The sequence below is a fragment of the Lynx canadensis genome, chromosome B4 (genome assembly GCF_007474595.2).
Source record: "Lynx canadensis isolate LIC74 chromosome B4, mLynCan4.pri.v2, whole genome shotgun sequence".
Classification (NCBI taxonomy): domain Eukaryota; kingdom Metazoa; phylum Chordata; class Mammalia; order Carnivora; family Felidae; genus Lynx; species Lynx canadensis.
Genome location: NC_044309.1, coordinates 41,419,084 through 41,432,644, shown reverse-complemented (window position 1 = coordinate 41,432,644; position 13,561 = coordinate 41,419,084). Strand labels below are relative to the sequence as shown.

General features: G+C 46.0%; 1 protein-coding gene across 3 annotated transcripts; it reads right to left on the bottom strand.

The window, feature by feature from the left end:
* Positions 1 to 2,135: 2,135 nt before the first annotated feature.
* COPS7A (COP9 signalosome subunit 7A) lies at positions 2,136 to 9,137 on the bottom strand. Of its 3 annotated transcripts, none has more exons than XM_030321557.2 (8): positions 8,893 to 9,137; positions 8,322 to 8,526; positions 6,513 to 6,588; positions 5,963 to 6,051; positions 4,793 to 4,995; positions 4,077 to 4,182; positions 3,761 to 3,912; positions 2,136 to 3,593 (listed from the first exon to the last, which is right to left on the bottom strand). In XM_030321557.2, the coding sequence occupies exons 2-8, from the start codon at positions 8,481 to 8,483 to the stop codon at positions 3,554 to 3,556; spliced, it is 828 nt and encodes a 275-aa protein (XP_030177417.1). In that variant the 5' UTR covers positions 8,484 to 8,526; positions 8,893 to 9,137; the 3' UTR covers positions 2,136 to 3,553. The 3 variants fall into 3 exon arrangements, with proteins under 3 accessions (XP_030177417.1, XP_030177415.1, XP_030177416.1); XM_030321555.1 differs by having other exon boundaries at positions 8,979 to 9,137; XM_030321556.1 differs by having other exon boundaries at positions 9,010 to 9,137.
* Between the last annotated feature and the right edge of the window lie 4,424 nt (positions 9,138 to 13,561).

Below are 13,561 nucleotides of genomic sequence, written 5' to 3'. Positions count from 1 at the left end.
AGGCTAACTGCCACATGGGCTTCTAGTTTCAGTGGAAAGATCACATCCTTGAAGGCTTTCCTGACCCCAGGTTAGGCGTAGATCCCTATGTTAAATGCTTTCATGTCACTCTATACTTCTTAGCACTTATCACACTTTTAATTATATCACCATATACTTAAGAACCTCAAAGGACAAGTCAAGTCTTCTCTCTTGTCCTGTACTTGAAGTTTCACCTTTGCACATACTTCTCTTCCAGATGGTGACCTTGGGCCTACTTACCTGTTCTCCAAGGCCCTGCAGTAAAAACCTTTTCAGCTGATCCAAGTTGGCACTGATCTGGGTAAATCTGCTTATATAAACGGGACTTCACAGCTCAGAGTGGAGTCAAAGAGGGCAGTGAAGGGATATTTCCAGTCCACATCCTGGAGATTCGAATTCAGTAGGAACTGAAGTGGGAGGAGGCTCCAGGAATATGCATTTTCAAGAACTCCCCTGATGTTTCTGATGCTGGTGACCCACAGAAACACTGCCTGTAGTAGGAAAATTCCAATATGGCTTCCAATGATCCCTGACTTCTGACGGTCACTAGACTGGACCTGGTGACTAGAAGTAATGAGATACCTCTTCCGTGATTAAGTTACAAGACTGATTCTGCTTTCCTGATGTGGTCTCTCTGGCTCTTGCTCTGATGGAGAGGGCTATGTGGGGTGCCTCTGACCAACAGACCGGAAAGGAGGTCCTCAGTCTGGCCACCTAGGTGGTAGTAAATCCTGCTGATAATCAAGAGTGTGGCTGGAAGCAGGTCCTTCCCATTGGAACTTTGAGGTGATATGGCGCCACCTAACACTTTGATTACAGCCTTATGAAGGACCCTAAGGCAGGAAATAGTGTGCCCAGATTCCTGAATCACAGAAACAGGAAACTGAGATTTAAAAAATGTGCATTGTTTTAAGCCACTAAATTTTAGAGTAATTTGTTACACAATGTTAGATACACTGCCTAGACTGCCCCTCTAAGCTCCCAAACATGTTGGAAGACACATCTAAATGGAGAATTTCTAATTTTTCTTCAACAGGATTTCATGAATACTGACTATAGACGTTGTCTTTGCTCTTCTTGTGCATAAAGACGTACACTAGTCCAACTGCTGTCTTTAGCGTCAGACACTTTGGTTTAATTTTTTAAGTGTCACCTTTTCATATGCATGAACTCTGAATTCTCATAAAGGCAAGTCTTCTTCCTCCTTTTACCATAGTGGGCCAGCCCTAAAGATCACCTAAGACTGCTGTACATTAGGGATCAGTATGAGAGTATGCCAGTGGTGGTAAGAGTCTTGGTTGGAAATTTTCCTGGTGCCTTGTGCTTGATTATATACGTAGGATCCTTAAATCTTGAACCAAACTTCATGGTCAAAAACTGAGCCCCCAAATAATCTGCTGCCCCATCTTCATGCTTTGGTAGCCAAGGGCCCTGTCTTTGTAAGTCAAACACAAACTTCATTTGCATGTCCTTGTGAATGTGAATGGTTCCCCTCCTGCTTTGGGTGTTAAGCAAGGAGTCCCAGCTCAGCCCACAGGAGACTTTGGAGCCATCCACTGAAGGCTGGCACTAAGAGAGGTCAGGGAAGTAATAGAGCCATTTGCTGGAAGTAGCTTACAAAAAAACCCAAGATACTAAGTTCAAGTGAAAAGTTGGTACAGGGGCAGAGGCAGGGGGGACAGGTTCAAAGTGCCATGAATTAGCAACTTCTACACATTGGAGGGTGTGGGAGGAAGAAGGAGTTTATTTAAAAAAAAAAATTATTTTTTAAATGCTCATTTATTTTTGAGAGAGAGAAAGAGCATGTGCAAGAGGGGGAGGGGCAGAGAGAGAGGAAGACACAGAAACTGAAGCAGGCTCCAGGCTCTGGGCTGTCAGTACAGAGCCCAACACGGGACTTGAACTCACAAGCCATGATGAGATCATGACCTGAATCAGAGTCAGATGATTAACTGATTGAGCCACCCAGGCGCCCCCTCACCCAGTCCACTTTTAATCAAAACCTCAGGATCTCACTCCACTTTCTAATTCTATGACTGAGACCTTTAGCACCAGTGAAGAGTGGTCTATCCTAAATCTCCGCCTAGAGAATAACACAACCTCTGGAAAGCAGCTCAGTCAATAGTGGGACCCTCAGGAGGCAATTGCTTCGCGTGCAAGTGGGAGGAGGGGAATTGTCCCTTACACCAGAGTTCCCAATTCTAAAGAGTGCACAGCACTACACTAGACGGAGGAGACCAATCCTCCCAGCACAGCAAGTTCTGCCTTGGACAGCAGACAGGAGCCTGCTGCTTCTTACTAAGATCTCAGAGTTCTGTGTGGTTCTGATGCAAAACCTGAAGGTTATTATCAACTCCCCCCTGTATAAGTCTATAAGAAGGAAGGCAACAGGCTGAACTCAAGCTCCTTGAAAGAAGGGGCAGTGACCGTCATTTTGCATCTCCAGCACTTATCACATGTTGGTGCTAAGTATCCAACTGCTTCTGACTGAGTGCTGGGTTACTGAGCAATTTGTCCCGTCGTACAACTCAAGATCTAGGACTCTCGGCTCCTAGGCCAGGACTCAGCACATAGTATCTGGTTCTCTTCTTCTTCCAGTACTTTGCTTTAGAGGGGACTGACAATGAACCTTCTTCCCAACCATGAATACCAAAGACAGAAGATACCCATTTCAGGGCATGTTTGTAGATAGACTTCTCATAGATTTATTTCTGTTTCATGTTATATATAGATATATGTATATATACTTTGTTTTTTTTTTATACAATCTATATCCCCTTCCCTTCCCCACCAAACTCACAAAAGGAAGTATAAATCCTTCCAGGATTGCCATCAGGCTTTCCAAGATAGCCAGGGCTAAGAAAGAACCATCTCTCAAGATCTCAAGAGACAGCTGCCCTTCTTAGGCTCTGGGGTCATTGAAGCAGCAGCATTCCCAGGACCCAAGCGGAGGAGAGAGGAAGGGAAAAAGCTGTAGTGTGACAGGATTCTAGGATGAAAGTGTCCAGTGACTCCTAGAATGGCAGACTGGCTCCCAGAATTCTCCGGGTAGGAATAAAGGTGGGAGCCCTATGGCTCTTCAGATGCTGCCCAAATAGGCTGGGGGTAAGGAGTACAAACTGGGCATTATGCATGCAGGGGTGGAGAGGTACGAGAAGAAACACATGTGGGTTATGCTGGAGAAGCAGCCCCACCTACTCAATGATATATAACAAACAGGGAGAGATGTTGCTGCCCCCCCCCCCCCATTAAAGAAATAGGGGGAGAGTACAGCAGGGAGGTGGAGGGAGACAATGAGACACATAAGAAAGCCACATAAAGCAAAAGTACCAACAAAATCATGACTTGTACTTGCCTCCTCCCTAGAGAAGGTGTGATATATGCTTGGGGGTCACGGAGAGGAGAGGGAGGTTAAGGGTCATGAACCTAGGATTATCAGCTGGCCAGGGGCACAGGAAGGCTCTCTGAGGACTCCTAAGGGACAAGCAGGAAGCTGGGACCCCACATCCCCAGGGAAGAAATGACAGTCCTTTCAGTTCGACTTGGACCAAATCTTGGCGCTCCCTCGGAGCCTGGCAAGGGGAAGAGAGAGAGAAAGGCTGCAGGGAATCCCCTAACGCCTGAGGGCTCCCCCCATATCCTACCCCCATGCAAATGACTGAAGGGCTGAAGACAGCTAGGTCTCTAAAGTAAAAGCAGGGCACCCCAGAAGCAAGTGGTTCCTGCCACAGTGGCTCACCCCTTGCCCTTTGAGGCTTTCTTGCTGGGCTGGCGCTGGTTGGTGCCAGGAGCAGGTTCCCGCAGCTCAGTCAGGTGTTGCTCAGGGTCCTGAGAGGTAGCCGCGGCGGCTGCTGCTGTTGTAACTTTAATGGTTTTTTTAAGGTTGGCGACCTGCCAGCATGAAAAGAAATGGGGGATAGTGAGGGAAGTTCCAGAATCTGACAGTCCCTGCCTGTCTTGTCTATCTGCTACAGCCACGGTGCAAACCCCCCTGCACAGGACGACTGGCCCAGGCTGGAGGAGCCTGGGTCCATCCTGATCCCCTGCCTGCTCACCTCGCTCTCGATCTGTTGCTTCAGGCCTAGCTGCTGCTCCTTGTGTTGGTTGGCACGGCTCACCTGCTCCTCAATGCCTGACAGCACCACCTCACAGCCCACACACCTGCGAGGATCAGGAACGAAGAAGTGTCAGTGGAAGGCAGTGGTGATCACGCACTCGTGAAAAACAGACTCAGGATATCCTGCAGCCAAACCCTTGTCCGAGTAAGGAACCCTCGCCAGGGCACCTGGAAACCACCGGCAACAAGAGTCCCAGGAGCCACAGAGACACTCAGGTCGGATACGAGAGGTATAGGAAGTGCCTGGAGTAACGTGTAACATGCAAGCAGGAACTAAAAACAAAACTGGGTAGACGTTGGAGAAAAAAAATAAAATAAAAAAGGTATATTAATGAATTTAAGCTAGACAAGAACAGAAAGAGAAAAACGGAAGTGGAAGAGACCCATGGCCTGTAGACAGTGCAGGTTACAGTACCGCTCCTCCTCCCTTCCCCCACTTACTGTACCAAGGACACTGCCTCTGGCCTCCTGCCTCCCAGGCCCTCCTCTGCTCCCTTCTGCCCTCAGAAGCCTTTGGAGGAATGAGCTCATTTCCCTTCAACGTCTGGGATTCCACAGCTGCAGCCCAGCCCAGCCCCGCCCTCCCTCCTTCAGAAGCCCTCCCCCTTTCTTGGAGTGAGAAGAGAAGGAACAGGGCCAGGACACGGGTCTCACCACTCCTGCAGGGTCCGAGCAATGGCACTGAGGTCCTGGCGCTGGATGTCCCGCCCGATGCTGTAGTCAACCTCTAGCCGCTGATTGCGCTGGTCCAGGGAGCCGCGGAGAACGTCGGCATACACAGCTTCAATGACAAGGTCTTCCAGCTGCCGCACATTGCGCAGGGCGAGGGCCTCCAGCAACACTGCATATGGGATACACTGGGGCCAGGGGCGGGGGGGGGGGGTGGCTGGTTGGGCTGGGATCTGTGCAGTTCTGCAAACAGACAAGGGCTTCCAAGATTTTTCCCTCCTTTCCCCTCCTGCCCAGGCTCCCCTACCTACTCTCCGCTCCTATTCCTGAATGATTTCCTCTAAAAGGCTGGTTCTAAAGCAAAATAAGTAAAAGCACTGCCACCTGAAAAATAACATCCTGAGAAGAATAGCCAGAAATAAAATAGAAGATTTATATTCCCCTTCGACCTTATTCCTCCCACGCCACAGAGGAAGAAAGTGACATCTGCCTGGGTGTCACTCCTCTGGCCACAGCTCAGGACAGCACACAGACCTTGGTCCAGATAAGCCTGACAAAATGGGAGTATGTGGTGTGGGAGGGATCTGGAGTTACTGTGCATCATTTATACTCCACCTCCTTCCAAAGAGCATCTCACGACAGAGAGACATGTGATTTATGTAAAACCATGAAACAACAAGAGAATCAAATAATAATTGGGAGAAGGTAGACAGGTGGGAGAGGGTATTTAAAAAACTGAACCTGCAGAGATATTTCTAGCAAACAGAAGCCTAGCACTTCACCAGAAGAGAGAGTCTTGTTCTCAGATCTGAAAGCTGAGGCTGTTGGTGTGGGACTTTCTCTAGGGGGGAGGGTGATTGTTAAACAAAAGAATGGCATCCCAGTTGCTATTTTGACCCAAAAGGCAAAAAGTGTTGAATGAAAAACAGAAACAAAACAGAAAACTAAGAGAATAATATTCAGGCTGAAAGGCTACAGGCAGTAGAGTTTAGATACCTTGGAGGGACACGGTGGGGGTGGGAAGGCAGAACAACTGTGTGGACATAGGCTGTCTGAGTGCAAATTCCCTTCAAATAGGCCCTTTGTGAAGGGATATAACTCTTTGGCTCAGGACTGGGGGCAGGGGTGGGGGTGGGGGGCAGGACTCTTACTCACCTTGACTTTGGCAGCCAGGGTGACAACTGATAGGTGTCGAAGCTTATTCTTCTGAGCCTCTGTGAGTGGGGGAAGATTCCGGGCTTCAGCTACAAAAAAAGGAGAAAGTGTAGGAAGTTCGGATTACGCTTTTGTGGGAAGCCCTAGCCTCTTCCTTTGCCTTTTTTTTTTTTTTTTTTTTAAGTTTTCCATGCCAATTCAAGTCTTAACCCTGACCTATGTACCCCAGGAGGGTATCCCAGCAATTCCTTCTAAGTTCTTTCAGAAATTGCCCTTCTGGGGGCACCTGGGTGGCTCAGTCAATTAAGCATCCGACTTCAGCTCAGGTCGTGACCTCACAGTTTGTGAATTCAGGCCCCACACTGGGCTCCGCGCTGACAGCTCAGAGCTTGCTTGGATGCTCTGTCTCTGTCTCTCTCTCTCTGCCCGTCCCCCACTCTCACAAGGATGCTTGTGCGTGGTCTCAAAAATAAATAAACATTTAAAAAAAAGAGAGAGAAATTGCCCTTCTCCCACCTCCACAACGCCAGAGCTCTAGCTCTCCAGTTACCTAAGTAATCAGCATATGTCCCATAAGCAAACACTGTGAGCAGCCGGAATGTGGAAGCGAAGTCACTCTCAGCCAGCTGCAGGAATAGGAAGGAAGATGTGACAGGATGGGCCTCTCCCCAGCCTCCCAGCCTTACCCTGTTTTGAATTCCACTTTCTGGCCCCATCTGGCCCCTCTCCCATCATCTCTCCCAGCTCACCGAGAGGACCTCTCTGCCTCTCTGATCACTCTCCCTATGGGAAGGCCTCATTTCTACCTCACGGCCTTTGTTTACACTATTCTCCCAATTCACCAGGCCCTCTTCCTCCATACATCAATTCCTACCCTAAATTCTGAATTGAAAACAAGTGTTCAGCAGCACGTGCACATGCATGTACATGTACACACACACACACACACACACACACACACACACACACACACACACAGTGTTCTGGTCCTTAGGGTGTGTTTCATATTTCTGAATCTGAATATCCTTTAGGCAGTCTGCTGTCCTTCCTAATTCACCCAACACTCCTGCATTAGCCTTACTCATCTCCGACAGCTGCATGGCCTCAGCAGGTGCTGGAATTTGTGGCCTCTGTGTCAGACCTGCTGCACCCAGGAGGCTTTCATCACCCAGGTCAGCGCACCCAGATCTCCTCTCCTATCACTGATCACTCATACTGGCACTTAATTTAGGCTGTTACCTAAGAATATCCTTCTTTTCAGTAAGAGTACCAGTCCCTGGTATCCCGCTTAGGTCCCTTACTAGTCCCTGGTATCCCACTTAGTTCTAGAAGAGCTATGCGCGTGTTTGGCTCTCAATAAATACTTGCTAAATAAATAATTTACACATCTATATCCATTTATCTTATCTCTGCAACTGGAATATAAGTTTTAGAAGAGTAATAAGCACTGTGTCTGCACTGTGTCTTGTATTTCTCTGGTATTCCCAGATGACTAGCAGAGAGATAAACAAACACCCAATAAATACTTCTTTTTCTTCACCTTAATGGACCCTCTTTAGTTCCACGGCCTAGGAAAGCAGGGAGAGAAAGGCAGTTTTCTCCATACCAGAGTGATCCCAAAAGGTTAAATCCATTGACTCAGTCAATCACTGGCCCTCAAAAACTTAACACAGTTTGCCCATATACCAATGCCATAGCATCTCAGGACTTGGGCTAATGTCAAACATCTTTGTGATCCACCCACTCTAGACTTTAACTCTTAACCCTGCCTCTTCTGTGTGAATAGTTCTCTCTGCTCTGTTCCTAGCATCTTGCCACACATCTCTGGGGAAAAGACACCTTCTAACACTTCTAGACATTTACCTCACTTAAGTGAATTAGCAAAGGGGACAAAGTGGGGAGAGGAGGGCATGTCAGTTTCACGTTCGTTCCTTCCATTTGTACTGGACTTTATACTTCCCATAATCTCACCTGATTTCTATAATTAACAGTGAAGGGAAGTGTCCGCTCCAATTTTAAAAGAGAAAACTGAGGTCCTAAAGTAAAAATGACCTGATCAAGGTGACATGATTTTATTAAGGGCTACTACATTGGTGGAGACAGGCTGGAATCAGGTCTCCTTTTCTGAACCACGTTCTTTTGCTTAAAAATGAAAAATACTGGGTTTTACAGATCACTCATCACCAAAGGGAACTAAGAGGTTTACCTGCCTACTTATTTATGCCAGCTGCTAACTAATCATCATCATAGTCTAATTCAACTGAATGGTTATGGGGTTGCCAGTGAGTCCTGCCCACCCATTCTCAAATTCAAACTTAGACCCAAGCCTCCCTGTGGGCTATCCAGGTCAGGAACCCACCTCTCTAACATTAGGCATATCCAGCAGTTCCCCAAACACGTAGACACCAGGAGCCTCCAGCACCTGGTGGATGAGTGTGGCCAGCGCTGCCCCCTTGGCTGACTTGGCCAGGAGCAGAAATTGCTCCTGGTTCTGCCCTGTCACCTTCACCTCGGCACTCATGGCTGCACTGAGCTGGGGGGACCTGGGCTCAGGATATCTGGAGCTGCAAGGAAAGAGGATGTGAAGCTGGAGGTCCCTGAACACTGGGAGGACAAGAAGCACTGGGGTCAGGGGCTGGATTGCAGACGCACTGAGTCACTTCTGCAAATGAGGAAACAGAGGTGGAGTAGTTTAAAACTCGGATCTAGGAATCCTACAATTGGCCACTTTGATGGAAACCTGACTGAGACAGGGTTGCCACGCCCCCTCCCCCATCCCTGGGCCAATCCCAAGCCCCACCACGTGCACCCCATTGAACCCCTAGGCACAGGATGTAGTGGGGGAAGGGGCGTCACATGGTGTACACCCCAATAACAGTCCCTCAAATTTCCTTGGTGCCCCGCAAGTGCCCCCAACCACGTGACCTCACCCTCAGGATCCTTCCGCGTGGCTCCGCCCCCTCCCTTAAAGAGGCCGCCCAGGGACCGTAGGCTCACGCCGACTGCCCAGTCGTACCCTGGGTCAGACTCTGCGGGCCGGCCGCTACCTGGAAGCTTCGTCTTCCAGCACACCGGGCGGGGCCGCTGCTCCGTCACCTCCGGCAGCTGTTCTGAGCCTTTCCTGCCACCTCCCTGCAGAGTCGCTCTGGCCACTACACTCTATGGCTGGCTTCCGGGTCGTACTTCCGCTCTTAAGAGACCGGTTTGGGGCGGGACATGCCCCTCCCCTGCCTTCCGCCGGCTGAAGCTCCTGCGAGCGCCAGTCATTCTACTCTCTGATTGGCTGTTGAGGAGAGTGACGGGCGCCTTTTTTCCTGTCCTGTTTCAATAAAACTTTATTGTTGAGCGAGCGCCAAACGCTAAATGTAGAGGGAACCCCTGGTCTCCAGCAGGTACCGGGTGGCTATGTGTCAGATCTAAGCTGCCTGAAATCTGGAGATCCGGGGCTGCACACTGTGTCTGAGGGACAGGAAAGCTGTAACGGGAAAGAGAGAGGGAGAAGGGAAAGGGGGAGGGGTTGCGGGAAAGAGAAATGAGGAGATAGGAAGGAGACAAGAATCAATGATAGAAGTTTAGCAGCAAGGATCACCTGGCTATTTTAACCACTTTTTTTTTTTTTTTTTTGAGAAGCAAGAGGGAAGAAGTGGAAAAAGTAAAGGAAGTAATAATAGGTAACGTGTATTGAGTGCTTACTGTTGGTCAGTCATCTTATCTCATTGAATCCTCATACCGCATCCCTAGTGTGACTCCAGGACACCGTTTATCATGGTAGAGTGATGCTTTGCTGTGCATTACATCTTTTAATTCTTCAGAGAGGAAATACCTCTCGGTGGAAGGAAGGCATCTGTTATTATTCTCATTTTACAGATAAGGAAACTGAGGCTCATAAGAATTTAGAGATTTGCCTGAAACTCGGGTTTCTTCAAGCCTGAGACCATTCTTCCATGTCACCATGATACTTTAGGGAAAATAATAAACTAACATTTCTATAGTGTTTAAATTTCATACCAGGCTTGCTTGCAGAAGGTCAAATGAGAACAAAGTTAATGACATCTCGGAGGCCTTTGTGTTAGGCGCTGAACTAAGAGCTTTACTTAATTCATTTGATATTGATAACAATCTATTATTGTTTCAATTTTCCAGATGGAAAAGCTGAGGCCCAGGGAAGTTAAGCAATTTATAAGCAATAAAATGAGAAGAAAGTGGGGGGGGGGGGAAGAGAACATAAATGAAGGGAGTATCACAGGACTGTTAGACTGCTGGAGCTGAAGGGACTTCAAACTCAAAGTTTATGGTCCACATGGCTTAGTTTACGATAGCAAATGAGAAGCAGAACCAGAGTAAGGAGATGAGGGGCAGGGAGAGAGAAAGGATCAAAAAAGGAGGAGAAAGAGGCAGAGGAGAAAGAGAAGAAGAAAATAAGGGAAGAGATGACACAAAAGTGAGGAAAAGGAATCAAAAGCATACCAAAATATCCAAAGTTTGAAAGAACCAAAGAATTAAGGAGTCCAATCTTACCAATTTAAAGAGGAAAGGAAAGGGGCACCTAGGTGGCTCAGTCGGTTAAGCATGCGATTTCGGCTCAAGTCATGATCTTATGGTTCATAGGTTCAAGACCTGCATTGGGCTCAGAGCCTAGAGCCTGCTTTGAATTCTGTGTCTCCCTCTCTCTCTGCCCCTACCCCGCTCACACTCTGTCTGTCTCTGTCTCAAAAAATAAGTAAATAAGCCACTAAAAAATTGTTTAAAGAGGGAAGGAAAAAGAAAAATATGAGGAAAGAACAAGAGTCCACATATGTTCTATTATGTGCCATGTCTTTACTTATTTGTTCAACTTTCAGACTTTTTTTTTTTTTTTAATTTTAGAGAGTGGGGGAGAGGGGCAGAGAGAGAGAGAGAGAGAGAGAGAGAGAGAGAGAGAGAGAGAATCCCAAGCAGGGTCCAGCACAGAACCTGACATAGGACTCTGTCCCACAACCCTGGGATCATAACCACAGCCAAAATCAAGAGTTGGACACTCAACCAACTTGGAGCCACCCAGTCACTCCAAGACTTTATTTTTTAGGGGCACCTGGCTGGCTCAGTTAGTAGAGCGTGTGACTCTTGATGTCAGGATTGTGAGTTCAAACCCCATGTTGGTATGGAGCCTACTTAAAATAATTAAAAAAATTTTTTTAATACTTTATTTTTAGCTTTAGGTTTACAATAAAATTGAGAGTAAAGTACAAAGATTCCTCATAATAAGTCCTGATCCCACATATGCCTAACCTCCCCATTAACAACATTACTCACCAAAATGGTATATATATATTTTTTACCAAGGATGAATCTATACTGACCACATCATAATCATCCAAAGTCCACAGCTTATCTAAGGGTTCAGTCTTGGTGGTGTACATTCAGTAGATTTGGATAATGAATAATGACATATACCCATAATTATAATATCATACAGAGTATTTTCACTGCCTGAAAAATTCTCTGTGCCCTACCTGTTCATCTCTCCCCACCCTGGACCCCTGGCAACTACTGATCTTTTTTCATTGTCTCCACAGTTTTGCCTTTTCCGGAATGTCATAGATTGGAAAACATACCATACCATATGTGGCCTTCTCATATTGGCTTTTTGCACTTTAACATTCCTCCCTATCTTTTCATGGCTTAATAGCTCATTTCTTTTTAGCACCACTAGTATTCCATTGTCTGGATGTACTACAGTTTATCTATTTACCTACCGAAAGACTTCTTGTCTGTTCCAAGTTTTGGCAATTATGAATAAGGCTGCTATAAACATCTATGTGTAGGTTTTGGTATAGACAAAGTTCTCTGTTCCTTTGAGTAAACATCAAGGAGCATGATCACTTGATCATATGGTAAGAGTATATTTAGTTTTGTAAGAAACCACCAAACTGTCTTCCAAAATGGCTGTACTCATCAGCAATGCATGAAAGTTTCTTTTGCTCCACATGCTGGCCAAACTTTGGTATTGTCAGTGTTCCAGATTTTGGCCCTTCTACTAGATGTGTAGTGGTATCTTGTTGTTTTAATTTGCATTTCTCTGATGACATATGATGTGGAATATCCTTTCATATACTTACTTGCCTTCTGGATGTCTTTAATAAAGTATCGGTTAAGGTCTTTGGCCCATTTTTTAATTGGGTTGTTTGTTTTCTTGTTCATTGAGTTTTTTGGGGTTTTTTGTTTGTTTTTAATTTTTTTAACGTTTATTTACTTTTGAGAGAGAGACAGAGCACAAGCGGGGGAGCGGCATAGAGAGAAAGAGACACAGAATCCTAAGCAGGATCTGGGCCCCGAGCTGTCAGCACAGAGACCAACATGGGGCTTGAACTCATGAATGGCGAGATCATGACCTGAGCCAAAGTCAGACGCTTAACCAACTGAGCCACCCAGGGGCCCCAATTGAGTTTTTTTTTTTAAGTTTATTTATTTATTTTGAGAAAGAGGGAGGTGGTTCAGAGAGAAGGAGACAGAGAGAATCCCAAGCAGGCTCCTCACTGACAACACAGAGCCTGACACAGGGCTCAAACTTACGAACTATAAGATCCTGACCTGAGCTGAAACCAAGAGTCGAGCGCTTAACTGAGCCACCCAGGGCTCCCCTTCTTATTTGTTGAGTTTTTTGTATATTTTGGCTACCAATCTTTTATCAGCTGTGTCTTTTGCAAATATTATCTACCAGTCTGTGGCTTGTCTTCTAATTCTCTTCTCTAGTTGGTCTATTGCAGAACAGAAGTTTTTTTATATTAATTAAGTCCAGCTTATAATTCTTTCATGGATTGTGTCACTGGTGTTGTATCTAAAAAGGCATTAACATACTCAAGGTCATCTAAGTTTTTCCTGTTATCTTCCAGGAGTTTTATAGTTTTGCATTTTGCATTTAGGTCTGTGACCCATTTTGAGTTAATTTTGCCAAATTTCTTGTGTCTAAATTTCTTTCTTTCTTTCTTTCTTTCTTTCTTTCTTTCTTTCTTTCTTTCTTTCTTTCTTTCTTTCTTCATGTGAATAATACAGTGTTCCAGCATCATTTGTTGAAGAGATTATCTTTTTTTAAGGGGAGAGGATCAAACCATTTTATTGAGGGACTTCAGACAAAGGTCGAAGAGTTAGGAGTACAATGAGATCCAACATCCTTGGCCAGGATCTCCCCATCTTCACAGTCACCAAAAGTGAAGAGATTATCTTTGATCCATTGTATTGCTCCTGCTTTTTTTGTCAAGGGTTACTTGACTATATTTATAGAGGTCTATTTCTGGGCTCTCTATTCTGGTACACTGATCTATTTGTCTATTTTTTCAACAATACTACACTGTCTTGATTATTATAGCTTTAAATTTTTTTAATGTTTATTTATTTTTGAGAGAGAGATAGAGCTTGAGAAGGGCAGAGAGAGGGAAACACAGAATCCAAAGTAGGCTCCAGGTTCCGAGCTGTCAGCACAGAGCCCAATGCAGGGTGTGATCCCACAAACCACGAGATCGTGACCTGGGCTGAAGTCGATACTTAACCAACTGAGCCATCCAGGTACCCCTTGATTACCATAGTTTTATAGTAAGCCCTGAAATCAGATAGTTTCAGTTT